The 13423-nt window shown below is 37.0% G+C and overlaps 5 protein-coding genes across 5 annotated transcripts; 2 read left to right on the top strand and 3 right to left on the bottom strand.

Annotated features, from left to right (window-relative positions):
* Positions 1-158: 158 nt before the first annotated feature.
* On the bottom strand, positions 159-3707 carry LOC105386172 (NADH dehydrogenase [ubiquinone] 1 alpha subcomplex subunit 9, mitochondrial). Its single transcript, XM_038111768.2, has 7 exons — positions 3558-3707; positions 3239-3429; positions 2824-3047; positions 2137-2340; positions 1554-1715; positions 1109-1295; positions 159-781 (listed from the first exon to the last, which is right to left on the bottom strand). Exons 1-7 carry the CDS (start codon positions 3601-3603, stop codon positions 602-604), a joined length of 1194 nt encoding a protein of 397 aa, XP_037967696.1. The 5' UTR covers positions 3604-3707; the 3' UTR covers positions 159-601.
* A 321-nt stretch (positions 3708-4028) lies between these two features.
* Positions 4029-5761, top strand: LOC105386183 (dehydrodolichyl diphosphate synthase complex subunit DHDDS). The gene is made up of 5 exons (XM_011556693.3): positions 4029-4379; positions 4467-4600; positions 4743-4891; positions 5006-5181; positions 5396-5761. Exons 1-5 carry the CDS (start codon positions 4188-4190, stop codon positions 5597-5599), a joined length of 855 nt encoding a protein of 284 aa, XP_011554995.3. The 5' UTR covers positions 4029-4187; the 3' UTR covers positions 5600-5761.
* A 72-nt stretch (positions 5762-5833) lies between these two features.
* Positions 5834-8662, bottom strand: LOC105386193 (protein FAM50 homolog). The gene is made up of 6 exons (XM_038112170.2): positions 8089-8662; positions 7634-7756; positions 7140-7344; positions 6891-7045; positions 6524-6636; positions 5834-6030 (listed from the first exon to the last, which is right to left on the bottom strand). Exons 1-6 carry the CDS (start codon positions 8431-8433, stop codon positions 5931-5933), a joined length of 1041 nt encoding a protein of 346 aa, XP_037968098.2. The 5' UTR covers positions 8434-8662; the 3' UTR covers positions 5834-5930.
* Positions 8663-9385: 723 nt separating this feature from the next.
* On the top strand, positions 9386-12074 carry LOC105386203 (ethanolamine kinase). The gene is made up of 7 exons (XM_011556716.3): positions 9386-9725; positions 10023-10159; positions 10261-10444; positions 10665-10753; positions 10868-11094; positions 11536-11770; positions 11906-12074. Exons 1-7 carry the CDS (start codon positions 9591-9593, stop codon positions 11970-11972), a joined length of 1074 nt encoding a protein of 357 aa, XP_011555018.2. The 5' UTR covers positions 9386-9590; the 3' UTR covers positions 11973-12074.
* Positions 12075-12415: 341 nt separating this feature from the next.
* On the bottom strand, positions 12416-13373 carry LOC105386210 (RNA polymerase II subunit A C-terminal domain phosphatase SSU72). The gene has a single exon (XM_011556725.3). It carries the CDS (start codon positions 13141-13143, stop codon positions 12565-12567), a length of 579 nt encoding a protein of 192 aa, XP_011555027.1. The 5' UTR covers positions 13144-13373; the 3' UTR covers positions 12416-12564.
* Positions 13374-13423: the final 50 nt, after the last annotated feature.

Below are 13423 nucleotides of genomic sequence, written 5' to 3'. Positions count from 1 at the left end.
GTGGATTGTGGATTGACATCAGGCTCAGTCTCATACCAAAGCTTCTACGAAGGCTGTTGATGCAGATATGAAGTAGCACTCACTGCAGGAACATTGGTCAAGTTACGTGAACCCAACACAGTATGCGGCATAAGGTACTTATAATAAAAATCCGTTTATAAATTAACATCACATAATTTATTATACAATACAATTTCTAGATAGATAAAAAAGAAATAGTAAACTAGAGTGAATTTTGATTTTAAAAGCAGATTGCTTTACGGAAACTTCCAAATTAATCCCCTAACCGCCACAAAAAGGATTTTTTTTTTATTAATATAATTCATGACTTCATCACGTTAGTCTGAGCATTGCTAGTACCTATGTAGCGGTTATTGTATTTTAGTATTGAAAGGCGAATTTTTCGAATGCTTTGATAATACTTGACAGGGGAATAAAATAGCTGCCGGTTAATCCATTCACAGCGATGAAAAACCATAGTAGACACTATAAATAGAAATAGCTGGTATCAAAGCTGTCTTCCGACTACTACTCATTTCCCAGAAACCTTATCAGACCACAGGAAAAATCACCTTCAGGGGACAAAAATTACAATCATAATTTATCCGGCGTAGACCTTCGGGTTGGGCGGTCGGGGGAACTCGCCCATGTGTTCGATGTAGTACTGGTAGGCGCGGAACGGGCGCAGCTCCCACGGCACCTGGTCCTCCATGTGCGTGAGCGTGACCCCGAGGTCCTCGAGCGTCGGCAGCGCGGGGTCCACCACGTCTGTGGTCGCCTCCTGTTGTGGTAATAGTTTAGACATTTGTTAAAGGCAATGGTAGCCTGTAAGTAGTACATGGGATCACGAGCATAGCGTGGAGGCTCTTCAGCTTGTTGGGTTACCGACCTTAGATAGGTATCCGGTAGTGGTTCGATGAGGAGGACAGAGTGTTGTACTCTAAGTTGCCCCTCTCAATGCAAAATCATCTCATAACACAGCGCGTCGAAACAGCCGGTGGCACGCTGTCGTCGCAACGCCGTCACACCCCCCATCTCTCTATGGAAGACCGTTACCTACAGATTTTCAGGGACCAACAACTTTACAAATAACATTTCCACAACGGACCTTCTCAAGCCCCTCCCAGTGCAAGAAGCCGAGCGGCCAGGCCGGCGAGATCATGTTGGTGACGGCGATCTTGACGGGCAGCACGGGGTCCCACTTCATGTCGTAGCGGCGGTACCCCCACTTGGCGTCCTTGCGCATCAGCTCGTAGAACCAGTCGACGAGGTCGCCCAGCAGGTAGCGCTTGGGCCTGGAACGTGGTGGGAAAGTTTTTATGAATCAGCATCTGTGCCACGCGGGGCTTAAAGACTTTTTCACACATTAATCTGCTGCGTTACACGGGTTCGTTATCGACGTAGATAAACGTCACAACATCGCGATTCGCCATAAATACGGCGCTGCGATTAGTGGAATGCTCATTTAACGATTTTATCGACATCGATAACGAACCGTGTAGCGGCCGCTCGTAGAATAATATTTATTGTACTAAAACGTTGTTCAGACTCACCCAATGGCCTGGTAGGTCATGCACCGGGTGTCGATGTCTCTTGCCGCGTTGACGATGCCCTGCGCCACGTCCGACACGTACACGGGCTGCTTCACCGTCTCCATGCCGTTCTTGTAGAGAGGCATGTAGTGGCCTTGCCGACGCCAAAACGCGGCGAAAGTCCTGGAATCATTCAGATGAATAGAAATTAATAATTATTTATTTAAACTAAAGATACAAAAAATATAGATGGCAGTATTTGGTAACAATTTAAAGGTGGAATTATAAGGGCTACTAGGCTAGGCCTGTGTCGTAGATAGATTTGCTTTTGAATGGAATTCAATGCTGAAGAAGTTAAAACTAATAAGAAAATATCTTTTGCTTTTGAATGGCTGAATCAGTTGTATGCTTGTATGTTATGTAGGGATTGATTGCCACTCAAACGTGAATATAATTGAATACAATTGGCAAGGAAGAAAATATTTAGTGCATTACAAGAAATGGGTGGATACAAGCTACCTACTTTCTTTGGCAGGGATTGTAAGTTTCATATTATCCATATTTGTTTTCTAATTGACTTCTTTGAGAAACTAAAAATATTAACCTTAGGAAACGGTCTTCCTGTCCGTAGATGTCCGAGGCTCTGATGACGGTGGCAGTGGGGAACTCCTCCCGGATGGCACACTCTCCCTGGTACTTGGTCATGTTCCACTGAGAGGGTTTCTTCAGCACATGAGGCTTCGGGTTCTCACTTGCATTCAGGTAGGACAGGTGAATGAACCTCTCCACACCCTCTTGACGGCAAATCCTGAAATTAAGATCATGAGATATATGATATGAGAGTGTCACTACTAATCATTAGTATCTGTAGAGTAATGATGGGAGTCATCCACATTAATTATCTGACAAATTATAGAAAATACAGCAAACTTGCTGCACCAGGAAATGGTGAAGAGGCATCAACCAAATGACTTCCTCATCCAGTCTCATGAAAGACAGTTACCAGTTTAGTGGCCATCTCTGACTATGTTTGCCAGTTTGTATTTTGTACAGTCTGGGACAAAGAAGTCACCCCTCTAGCTTTGACACACTTATTTAATGGGTCTAGTTTTTTTTCCATACACATTACTCATGTCCCCAATAATATCAACAATAACTCCAAATTATTGTCTTAGAATGCTTAGTGATTGGATAGATTGTGCAGTAAAAGCAAGCAACCCATTCAATTACATTAGATGAATAAGAAGTTATCTGAGAAGAAACAATTATACTATGTTTTATGAAAAATTACCTAGCAAGAGTCCTTGGTCCTTCAACATGGACATCTTGGTACTTGAAGTTCTTAGTTTCATAGTCTCGTCCAACCAAATTGATGACAACATTGGAGTGCTTCACAGCCTTGGCAATTGAAGCCTCATCACGGATGTCATAGGGGGTGAAGAGAACCTGACCCAAGTCTCCACAAACTTTCAGTCTTTGGGCATCATAGAAATCACCCCTGTATGGCAGGATCATCTAGAAAAACAAATTGGATTTAGATTGCCATGCTTTATAAATGCAAGATAGCATTAAAAGTTGACTGAATTTGGATAAGAATTAGAAATATGCTGGGAACCCCTTTAGTGGGTTGTAGGATGAGGAAGAAGATTTACGACTTTACATATAAACAAAGAGCCTAGACCGTAGTCGTACCAAAATATCTATACCTGAGTTCCAAGCTTTCCCAGTTTGTTGCACACATAGCGACCGACGAATCCTGTGCATCCGAACACAGTGGCGACTACTCCGTTGAAGCTGCTACGGCCCCCGGTACCGCGCTTGTACGCCGCAATGTTGGGCCTGTCCGTGCTGTATGGCGAACTCTTAATGTACACAATACTGAGGCACCCATTCTTTGCTGAAAAAGGACATGAAACTAATCATATCTCTTAATATTACCATTGACAACATAACCTTTCCAATTTCATTATGTAAGATTTAGTTGTTGATAAAACATAGTATTCAAACTTTTGGACTAATACTTACGTAGTGCCTTAGCTGCGAAATTGCCTTTTAAAGCTATCGCAGCCATTTTAAGGCCAGTATTTAACAAATTGTAAAATTTATTTTGGTTGGACTTGGACGAAAATGAAACAATCAAGATCGCCCTAGGAAAATGTTTTATTCTGTGATACTGTCAAGTGTCAAAATGCTACGTTCAAAAATATTTTTTAGAAACTATATGCGAGGCCGTTATTATTCTGGGATACTATATACCGTTATAAAGTGAAAAGTACGAGGCCGCCCGTTGTGATTCTGAGGTGTTGTTTGTTCTTTAGAATAACGACTTGTTGTGAAGCGTGACTAAGGAACATAAGAACAGCGTGATCCGCCAGAAATAGGGACATTGGCAAGCTTAGCCATAGAATAATAACTAAGCAGGGCTTTGTTTTTTCTTAAACTTAAATAATCTGTGCAATCAGCTGATCCACCGAGATTGACAGATCGATGACGTGTGACATAACGGATGTTGATGTGTTCTTTCGCGATTGTACTCGCCGTAAATGTTTAATTATTTCATGAATATCGCTATTATAATAGCTTCGCAATATAGTATTTATAAACACAAATATAAGTGAGATTTAATAAAGTTTGTACGTTCCTTAATTAGGTAAAATGTCTTCGTGGGTTAATGAAAATTGTGTATCATTTTTACACCTATTTTGTATTAAAGTTGTAAAAACAGGGCGCGTACCTCAGCATATAGCCTTTATAATGGACGGGAATCGTCGTTATGCAAAGAAGCACAAAGTCGTGTGCGGAGTGGGGCACCACCGTGGCTTTAATAAACTTTCAGAAACTCTCAAGGTATCTCTCTAACTCTCTACTGTTTCTCCCTGCACATTAGGTATAAATTCATTTCATACTAGAATATAAAAACTTAACTTTTTTCAGTGGTGTTTGGATCTTGGTATCCCAGAAGTTACTGTTTATGCATTCAGTATTGAGAACTTCAAAAGAAGTGAGCAGGAAGTCAAGGAGTTGATGGACTTGGCAAGGGAAAAATTCAGGAGTTTACTCAATGAAATGTAAGTATTTTCAATACCACACATAAGACTTTTCAATATTTTTAAAATGCATTCAAAAGTTTAAGTATGACAAATGTACAACACCAACTTGTATTTATTTTGTTACCATCTGTTCATAAAATGTCTATCTTTTAATTTTCAGTGAACAAATCAATGAATGGGGAGTGCGTCTACACATAGCTGGCCGGCTGTCATTATTACCCAAAGACCTTCAAGCCACAGTGTCCAGAGTCATGTTGGAAACAAGGCACAACAACAAACTGAGACTCAATATTGCATATGCATACACAGGTACAATAATATATAATGGCCTGCAGGCTGCAAGTGGCCTGCCTTTATTTCTATTATGTAAAATCCTATCAAACATAAAGATTTGAAATAAATATTCAATAACTTTTTTTCTAGCTCGAGACGAAATAAGCAGAGCAGCCTCACAGTTAGTGAAAGGAGTGAAGGAAAATGAGTTGTCTGTAGATGACATAGACGCAGACTTAATATCACAAACATTAGAACTGGGGGAGCCTGACTTGTTAGTGAGGACTTCAGGAGAAGTGAGACTTTCAGATTTTATGCTGTGGCAGGTAAGGTTATTTAGAAAGGAACTATTTTTATGTTGAGATACAAAATTAATACTGAGTCGATCTGACATATACTTGAGTTCACAATGTTATTAAATTTTATAGTTAGAAGAAAGGAGTGTACTTTATCACTGGAGCACATAATATCTATAATAATGTTTATATGGACTTTCACAGACTTGCACCTATTACAACAATTTTAATGATCTTCTTTCAGATATCAAAAAGGACTGTTCTATACTTTACGGAAGTTTTATGGCCTGAATTCTCTATTTGGAACCTTTTAGCCGCGATACTTCATTTCCAAAGACATGCTCCAGAAATTGAAGATGATCCACCCATTGTGCAAAGACAACAAGATTTTCTGGAAAAAATTGAAACCAAGAGATGGCAGGATCTGGAAAAGCTTGTGGGCTGTTGATAATAAATGTATTTAAGAAACATAATAATATTTATAAGCAATATGATTTAGGAAAAAATATTCATGATGTAAGTTAATATTACACTGTGAATAGCTTTTGATGCCTTTGATATACATTATAATCTAAAAATTAAATATATTTTTGTGAAGTATTTAAGTTAATATGTTATTTATGTAGTAATATAGGTTTTATCATTAGTATCATTCATGATAGACATGAATAAAATGATGTAATATTTTGTTAAAACTACTTTATTGCCAAAGTTCACGGATAAGTATTCCAATAAAGTTAAATTATTCTATGTTATAATAGATATCATTACAGAGAAGTTTACTTTCCCTTGATAGTGTACTTAGAGTAGGTCTTGGTGGGGTCGTAGGGCTCCCATCTGGATGCCGGGAATATGTGCTTATTTCTCTCATACCAGGATCTGAAAAAGGTAAGAATTTGTGATATAGGTTTAATTTTATGTGTATACATAAAGCAATAAAAGAGCAAGTCCTATAAATTCTGCTTTACCCTTGTGTGACTGAGGAAGAAAGTGACTGATGCATATCTGACCAACTATTCATTTCACGTTAAATATAGTCCAGCTCTCAAAGAAAACTACTTAAGCCTTGAACCACTTGGGCATGCCGTCGCGCGTTTCGAAGATGCTTGATTTGCACACGTTAGTCGTCACGAGCTACGGAAAGTTTCAGCTTTTTGCCTCCAGTTTTTTTTACTATAGGTAAGTACTTCTCGCCGGTTATATCTTTACTTAGCTGAAGGACTAGGAAGCACGAATCCTAAGACAGATGCCAGATCTATACATTTTATTCGCCATACAAGGGAAGACCTTCATTCACCAGGCATAAAAGCACCTGACAATCAAACGTCATAAGACTCATGCTATATTTTACAAAGTATAAAAAAATAATTACCTCAGTAGCACCTTCCCCGCATGTGAGTCCTGCTTCTCCTGCGTGGCGTCGTTCACGATCCTGACGTCGTCTGACGCGTCGAACTGGAACAGCGGCCCGCTCTTACCGCGCGCCTGTGTAGAGTATCAAGTGTAACATCAAGGCACTGTACAGACAATAAACAGACCTTCCAAGCAGACCTAAAAAACCATGGCCAGTTGAAGTGGAAAGTCTATTTTGCATAAATTATGTACAAAATACTGCACTGTCTGTCCCTGATTATCTAATAGACTACTTTATATGCCGGGAATTCCGACATAAAAATTATAATAAAATCTCAATTAGTATATTTTTTTTACAAGTAGGATATGAGATATGAGTAATATACCTTGGTAACAATGAAGTCATAGAATGTGTAGTGGTGTGGCAGGATGAGATCTTCTTTCACGTACATGAGCTGGTCAGCAGACACAGCCTTCAGCTCACTGAACTCCGGTCTCAGCGTGTCCACACATCTTTGAAGGAACTGGTAAATGGAATTTCCTGCAATGCATGAACATTTTCTTAATCAACCCATATAAATATGTTCAGTTAAGGAGCAATTATAGAACAAGACTAAATAGTTTTAGAATAGAACCTTTTTTGAGTGTGACATTCCGGCGATGACCGGAACCGTCCCAGTAGCTGAAGGTGACAGTGATGGGTTCGTCCTTCAGACTGGCCTGAGTCATGACCCACTCCAGCCGGAGTTCTTCTCGCAGCTTGAGATCAGCTTCCTCCCGTTCTCTGTCTGGCAGGAAGGATGTGTCCACATCAGGGTTTTTCTTTATTTTCTTTAGGACCTGTAATGTACAAAAATATTTATGTATTAATTTATACATATCTTTCTTTCGCATTTTCATGGTATTGACATCCTTGGGTGGTAAATGAGTTACATTGAGCTACTACAAAGACTACCATATTATAATGTTTAGAGCCATTGCTACATAGTTTACATACATATACATGATACTGACATAATATGAGCAGAACATTATTTGACCCTAATGATGGGCATATCATTATATGAATAACCTATAGAAAGATTGTATGATGAAAGTATAGCCACCAAAAACTGGTACATATACTTACAGGTTCTTCAGTTCGCCAACTTTTCGTTTTTTCTTCAGTTTTTTCAGTCTTCACTTTAACATCCTCATCATCTTCATCATCATCATCCTCTTCCTCTTCCAATGCAAATGACAAAGCTTGAATCTTAAAATAAAAAAGTTACCATGTTTATTATTTATGTGTAAAGACATGTACATAATATATGTAATAATATCAAGGTGAGATGTTTGGATTTGGCAACAAATAAATTACAGTTCAAATTTGTTGTTTATCTAGTTTCAATAATTTCTTGAGCTGTATAAATTATCTTAAAATAATATAGTATATTAGTCATGAAAGTCTTGTTGGGGGCTTTTTGTAAGTTCTTAACAATATTCAAAAGTTAAGATTCCTGACTTCAATATTTCCATTATCCTGTTCCGGAACAACAATGGTTTCCAGAACTAGTGGTATACATTAAAAATAAATGATATTACCTGCTGTTTTTGTTTATTCTTCTGGGCCTGTTTTGCTTCTATCTCTTTTTGTCTCTCCTTCTCCTTTTCAGCTTTCTTCTGAGCTAATTTCTTCTCTCTTTCTTGAACTATATGCTCTTGTTTTGCTTTCATTTCATCTAAAGTCACAAGACCAATAGTGGAGCTCTTCAACTGAGCCTCAACCGCATCATAGTGAGTGGCAAACTTGGTCTCAATATTATCAATTTTAAGATCTTCTTCAATTTTTTTCTTGCGTAATTCAATCTCTTGTTGCGCTTTCTCCCTTTTCTTCATGAGATGCATGGCGCGACCAGCTTCAGAAGCTGCACCTTTGTAGTGAGCCATGGCTATGGGTTTTAATAAAGAGAAATCCAAAAAAATTGCACTCAAAGGTTAGTACAATTATAACACAACCGACACGTTCACGTTTACACTAAGTAGAGTATTTCATGAATACACAATTTATAGTTAAAAGACAACAAGAACCAAGAACAAAATTCTACTCTTTAACTTTAATTTTATTTACGAAAAAATCACAACATTCCAGCAATTTCCAACATCAAAACAAACCATAGAGATGATAGAGATTATAGAGAATAGAAAGCTTTACTTTACTTCACTCGCTCCGCTTACGTCAGTTTTAATGAGTGAATGAAATGGAATAAAATGTTTTTTTTTGCGACCACCATTTATGAAGCATTTAGACGCTGGATGAGGCTAGGTCAACGAACATAGATAGGCCCTTCACTTTATTTACTTCCACAACAACAATAACTGCTTCAAGCTGCTGTGTAGTAATATAACCCCATGAACTGTAACTTTAAACCGACTTCGAACACAGGTCGGTCGTAGTAAGGACAATATGGCTAGGTGGGGATTCACGGATGCACAAAATCTGAACTGCTTGTGTGAAGCGCCACAAACTATGGTGCACCTCACTTCATGCCCCGCGTGTCCCTACACCTGTACGCGGGAAGACCTCATGACCGCTACCAGCGGTGCAGTATCAGTGGCCCAGTTCTGGGCATGTATTATTTAGCGACTTTGTTAGTTTGTCGTCGACACGATAAGAAGAAGAAGAACTGTAATACACATTTTGTGCGGTACTATTAGCGGTATCTTATTTATTTTTAAATAAATATTTTTTCATTTCATTTTTTTTCATACTTTATTTATACCATTAGTACTTACCTACCTACTTAACTTGTGTAGGCCCATCATTATATCATGGACACGAAGAGTGACACTTTGACAGTGACGTATTTTAGAGAGACAGCTGACAATTTTGACGTTCTTTGTTGGTTGGTTGTCGTTATCCACTTGCTAGCAAATTACAAAATCTCTTATCAAATTGGATAATTTGTCTCGCTTTGCCGCTATAATGTGTAGCTTACGGTATAAATACCAATTTAGTTCAAATGCTACGTAGTTGTCTATCCATAAGCGGATGAGACTGTACGCTCCCTCTTGCCGGACTGACGGAAAGAAATATATTTTAAATTATGACTTCGGTTTGTCTTCCCGCTGGAGATGTTTATGTCCCCGTAAAGATTGAGGACCACGATATATTTAGCGGCATTTTAAAACTGTTAGCAGTCATAAGGCCAGAGTGGTCTCCAGACAATATTAAATTCAAGGTAAGTAATTTGGTGTTATCTCAATAGGTTCACAGCGACACAAGACAATGTAGAACTGTACATAATTTACTGTACTAATGGGCACTTTAAATAATATAGAATTAGGAGTAAATGTTCTTTAATCATAACTCAAAGGAAGAATAATTATCAGGTTTCTATCATAAAAAAGTATCCTGCAATCCTTACAGTATTTTACATAGCATCTTAAGCAACAACAGCTTACTGAATATTTTTACAAAACATTCATTATAAGTAATAATTACAAAACATTATAATGAAGCAATTTATTATTTTCAGACTTTTACTGATGGCATCACCAACAAGTTAGTTGGATGTCAGCTAAATGATGGTGCAAAGTCTGTTGAGAACATTGTCCTGGTGAGAATCTATGGAAATAAAACAGATTTGCTTATCGATAGAAAAGCAGAACTAAGGTTAGTTTTATCTTCAATTACTTATATGATTCTTAAAAACCAAATCTAGTTAATGAAAATTTTACAACATGTTACTTAATCAATGTTAAAATTATTTACAGAAACATAAAAACTCTTAATGAATTTGGATTGGCACCAATGGTGTATGGAGTTTTTGAAAATGGACTAGCATATCAGTATTACCCCGGCTCAACATTGAACATTGACTCAGTATTAGATCCTGCAATATGGCCACTTGTTGCTTGTCAAATGGCAAAAATGCATAATGTGAGCCTTGGCTCAGAGGTAATATTCATACTACACTTTTTTGCTAGAACAAACTGTGGCTCAGATTTTTTAAAACATTTTTTTTATGTAGCAAAGCATCAGCAGCCATCATCTTACTCTACTGGTAATAAAATCATATAGAATTTTTACAATGTACCTAACAAGACTACTCACAGTTTATTATTCCATTACTGTAGTCAAACAATAAAATTTAACATATTACCTTTACTATTTACAGATAACAAAGGAACCAATGGTGTGGGACAAAATTGAACAGTTTCTTAGTTTATTACCTGTGCCATTCACAGATGCCAGTAAACAAAACAGGTATAGATCAAAAAGCAGTTTCAAATACCTGATAATTTTAATCTCTTACTAATTCCATAACCTGTGATATTGAGCAAGTAACTAACGTAGTACTATTCTATTCATTTGTTATAGATTTACAAATAGCTTTGGATCAGTAACCAAACTCAGGATAGAGTTTGAGCGCCTTAAATCATATTTATCCAAAATTGAGAGCCCAATCGTGTTTGCTCACAATGATTTGCTTCTAGGAAATGTGATCTACAACCAAGATGAAGGGTCAATTTCCTTTATTGATTATGAATATGCTGCTTATAATTATCAAGCATTTGATATTGCAAATCATTTCAATGAATTTGTTGGTAAGTTGTGATTTCATTTGATCATAAATCTTATTTACAACACTCAGCTGTATGTGAGATCATTACATATATTCAAATCATACCTACACACAACTGATAGCCATTGCACAGATGGAGAGTACATGCTTCACTAACCCATTAATGCATCAATAGTTGATGAGTACCTAGTTATCCTACCTGTTTTAACCTATACCTAACTTCATTGGTACTACTATAAAAGTCTCCAAGCTTTCCGATTAAATTGCAATTCCAATTAAAAAGTACCAAACCTACATCTTATACGTACTTTACTTACTAAGATCCTATTATATACTTAAAGTATACCTAAAGTATATCATAGATACAAGCCCCAAAAAGAAGCACCAACGAAAATGTCCTAATCTAATTAGTTTAATTTAATCAAAGTAGATTAGAACTAACCACAATATACATTATTTTCAGGTTTATCAGTTGATGACATTGATTACAACAGATACCCAAGTAAAAGTTTTCGGTTATCTTGGATAAAAGCATATTTGTCTGAATACATGAAAGTGACTGATGATAACATACCAAATGATACTGTGGAGACAGTTTGTACTCAAGTGGAGCAGATGTCACTAGCTTCTCACTTCCTTTGGGGGGTTTGGTCGTTGGTACAATATGAACTGTCTGATATTGACTTCGATTTTGGACGGTAGGTATCTCATGATCTCATCATTATGTTTAGGTATTATTTACTTTTATCATGTTTCGTCGTGACTTGAGTCTTGTGCCCCATGCTTCGTACTGTATGAGAAGCAACTACCCATTGAATTTTTTTTTGTTTCAGATACGCAGAGATTCGTTTATTCAGATATTTTGAATTGAAAGATCAAATTTTTAAACAGCTGAGTTAAATATTTGAAGTGTATTATTGATTTTAAATCAAAGTAAAAGTTTATTTTTTGTTTATAGACCAGTAGCAGCTAAGCAATACATTGTTACAAAGAAACATGAAACTTTGTTTTTATTTTACCTCCTACTTTAAAAATTACCAGCTACATTGCCCCTAACATAAATGGAAATTCCTCAAACATAAATAAATAGGAATGGTACTGTATAGTTTTATCATCATATTTCCCTATATCCTTCCCAGTCTTCCCATTATCTAAACACTCATCACGGGATTTATAGAAATAATAGTAGGTAGAGGTACTGAATCAGCAGAGTATGAGCAAAACTCCGTCATCATGACCACAGTAAACTAGGTACTGATTACTTACCTGCAAAAGAAGACAACTTGTAATAAATGAAATAAATACACAAACTAGCAGTGTATGTAAAAATAACAAAGATGCAATTATTTCTTAAAATTTATTATGTTTATGTCAAAATGGGTATGAAAATGCCTTATTTATATTTCATCTTTGTTTGTTTAGTTCACAGTAGGAAGATACAGTTCATAACTCTTAATAGTATCAGCATTTGTCATATAATAATCATCAGATATCAGTAAAACATGATACAGTTTAATATAGGCCTGTTGCATTTAGCTTCAAAGTCATGTAGTAGTTCATCAATATCATTGTCCAAGTCTTCACTCTGTGCCATTTTTGTAACCATATCACTTATTAAGAATGCACCTATAGTAGCCTCCTCATGGTTGTCTTGTATGTCGAAGTTGATCACATGTACGGGCTGGTTGTACACGGATCTCCTGGTCCCAAACCACTCTATGACTTGATCATACACCCGCTCTTCACAAGTGATGATCACATCAAACCGTTCTGTGCTCACTTGGAACCTCTCCGGGCTTGGCTTTATTCTCCTATTTCTGTCCAACATATGTAATAATCCATTCTGTGTGTAGTAGGCTTTGTCTTTCTCCATCAAGTCGTTATAAATATCATCATAGGGTACTCCAAACTCATAACAGTTGGGTCTGTCGGCCGACGCTCCCGGTAGCTTTACCTTGTCTCCTGTTCCAAATGATTTTACTTTAAATCCTTTCTTTGCTAGAAATGCGTGTGCTTCCATGCTTCTATTCATATTGGAAGAACATACTACTGCAACATATAAATCTCCCATGGCAACTTACTTATCTATTTTCGATTCGCTTTGAAAATGTTGAAGGGTTTACTATGCTAAAATGATGCTATGAATTTATTATTTTCAATTTATATATTTTTCGTTATAAGTAAAAAAAAACTTTACAACGTTTACAAACAGAAAGACAAGGTTTTTTAATTAAAAATTAAAATAATTTTTTCTCTCGCGAAAAATTGCCTTGTGGCTGCGTCACTGCGTCAAATATAATTGTTGTTGTCATTGTCAGTGTCAGTGTCAACTGTCATCTTGATTCACAGAG

The sequence above is a fragment of the Plutella xylostella genome, chromosome 13 (genome assembly GCF_932276165.1).
Source record: "Plutella xylostella chromosome 13, ilPluXylo3.1, whole genome shotgun sequence".
NCBI classification, from domain to species: Eukaryota; Metazoa; Arthropoda; class Insecta; order Lepidoptera; family Plutellidae; genus Plutella; species Plutella xylostella.
Note: the sequence above shows the minus strand (reverse complement) of the source record. Positions and strands in the feature narration are given on the sequence as shown.

Coding starts and splice junctions, on each gene's coding strand:
- LOC105386203 (XM_011556716.3), top strand. CDS start 9,591: ATGACTTCGGTTTGTCTTCCCGCTGGAGATGTTTATGTCCCCGTAAAG. Junction 10,445..10,664: donor ATGTGAGCCTTGGCTCAGAG/GTAATATTCATA, acceptor TACTATTTACAG/ATAACAAAGGAACCAATGGT. Junction 11,771..11,905: donor ATTGACTTCGATTTTGGACG/GTAGGTATCTCA, acceptor TTTTTGTTTCAG/ATACGCAGAGATTCGTTTAT.
- LOC105386172 (XM_038111768.2), bottom strand. CDS start 3,603: ATGGCTGCGATAGCTTTAAAAGGCAATTTCGCAGCTAAGGCACTAC. Junction 1,716..2,136: donor CAGGAAGACCGTTTCCTAAG/GTTAATATTTTT, acceptor GAATGATTCCAG/GACTTTCGCCGCGTTTTGGC. Junction 1,296..1,553: donor ATGACCTACCAGGCCATTGG/GTGAGTCTGAAC, acceptor ACCACGTTCCAG/GCCCAAGCGCTACCTGCTGG.
- LOC105386183 (XM_011556693.3), top strand. CDS start 4,188: ATGTCTTCGTGGGTTAATGAAAATTGTGTATCATTTTTACACCTATTT. Junction 4,380..4,466: donor AACTTTCAGAAACTCTCAAG/GTATCTCTCTAA, acceptor AACTTTTTTCAG/TGGTGTTTGGATCTTGGTAT. Junction 5,182..5,395: donor CAGATTTTATGCTGTGGCAG/GTAAGGTTATTT, acceptor ATCTTCTTTCAG/ATATCAAAAAGGACTGTTCT.
- LOC105386193 (XM_038112170.2), bottom strand. CDS start 8,433: ATGGCTCACTACAAAGGTGCAGCTTCTGAAGCTGGTCGCGCCATGCAT. Junction 7,046..7,139: donor GAATGTCACACTCAAAAAAG/GTTCTATTCTAA, acceptor CATGCATTGCAG/GAAATTCCATTTACCAGTTC. Junction 6,031..6,523: donor GCGGGGAAGGTGCTACTGAG/GTAATTATTTTT, acceptor TACCTTTTTCAG/ATCCTGGTATGAGAGAAATA.
- LOC105386210 (XM_011556725.3), bottom strand. CDS start 13,143: ATGGGAGATTTATATGTTGCAGTAGTATGTTCTTCCAATATGAATAGA.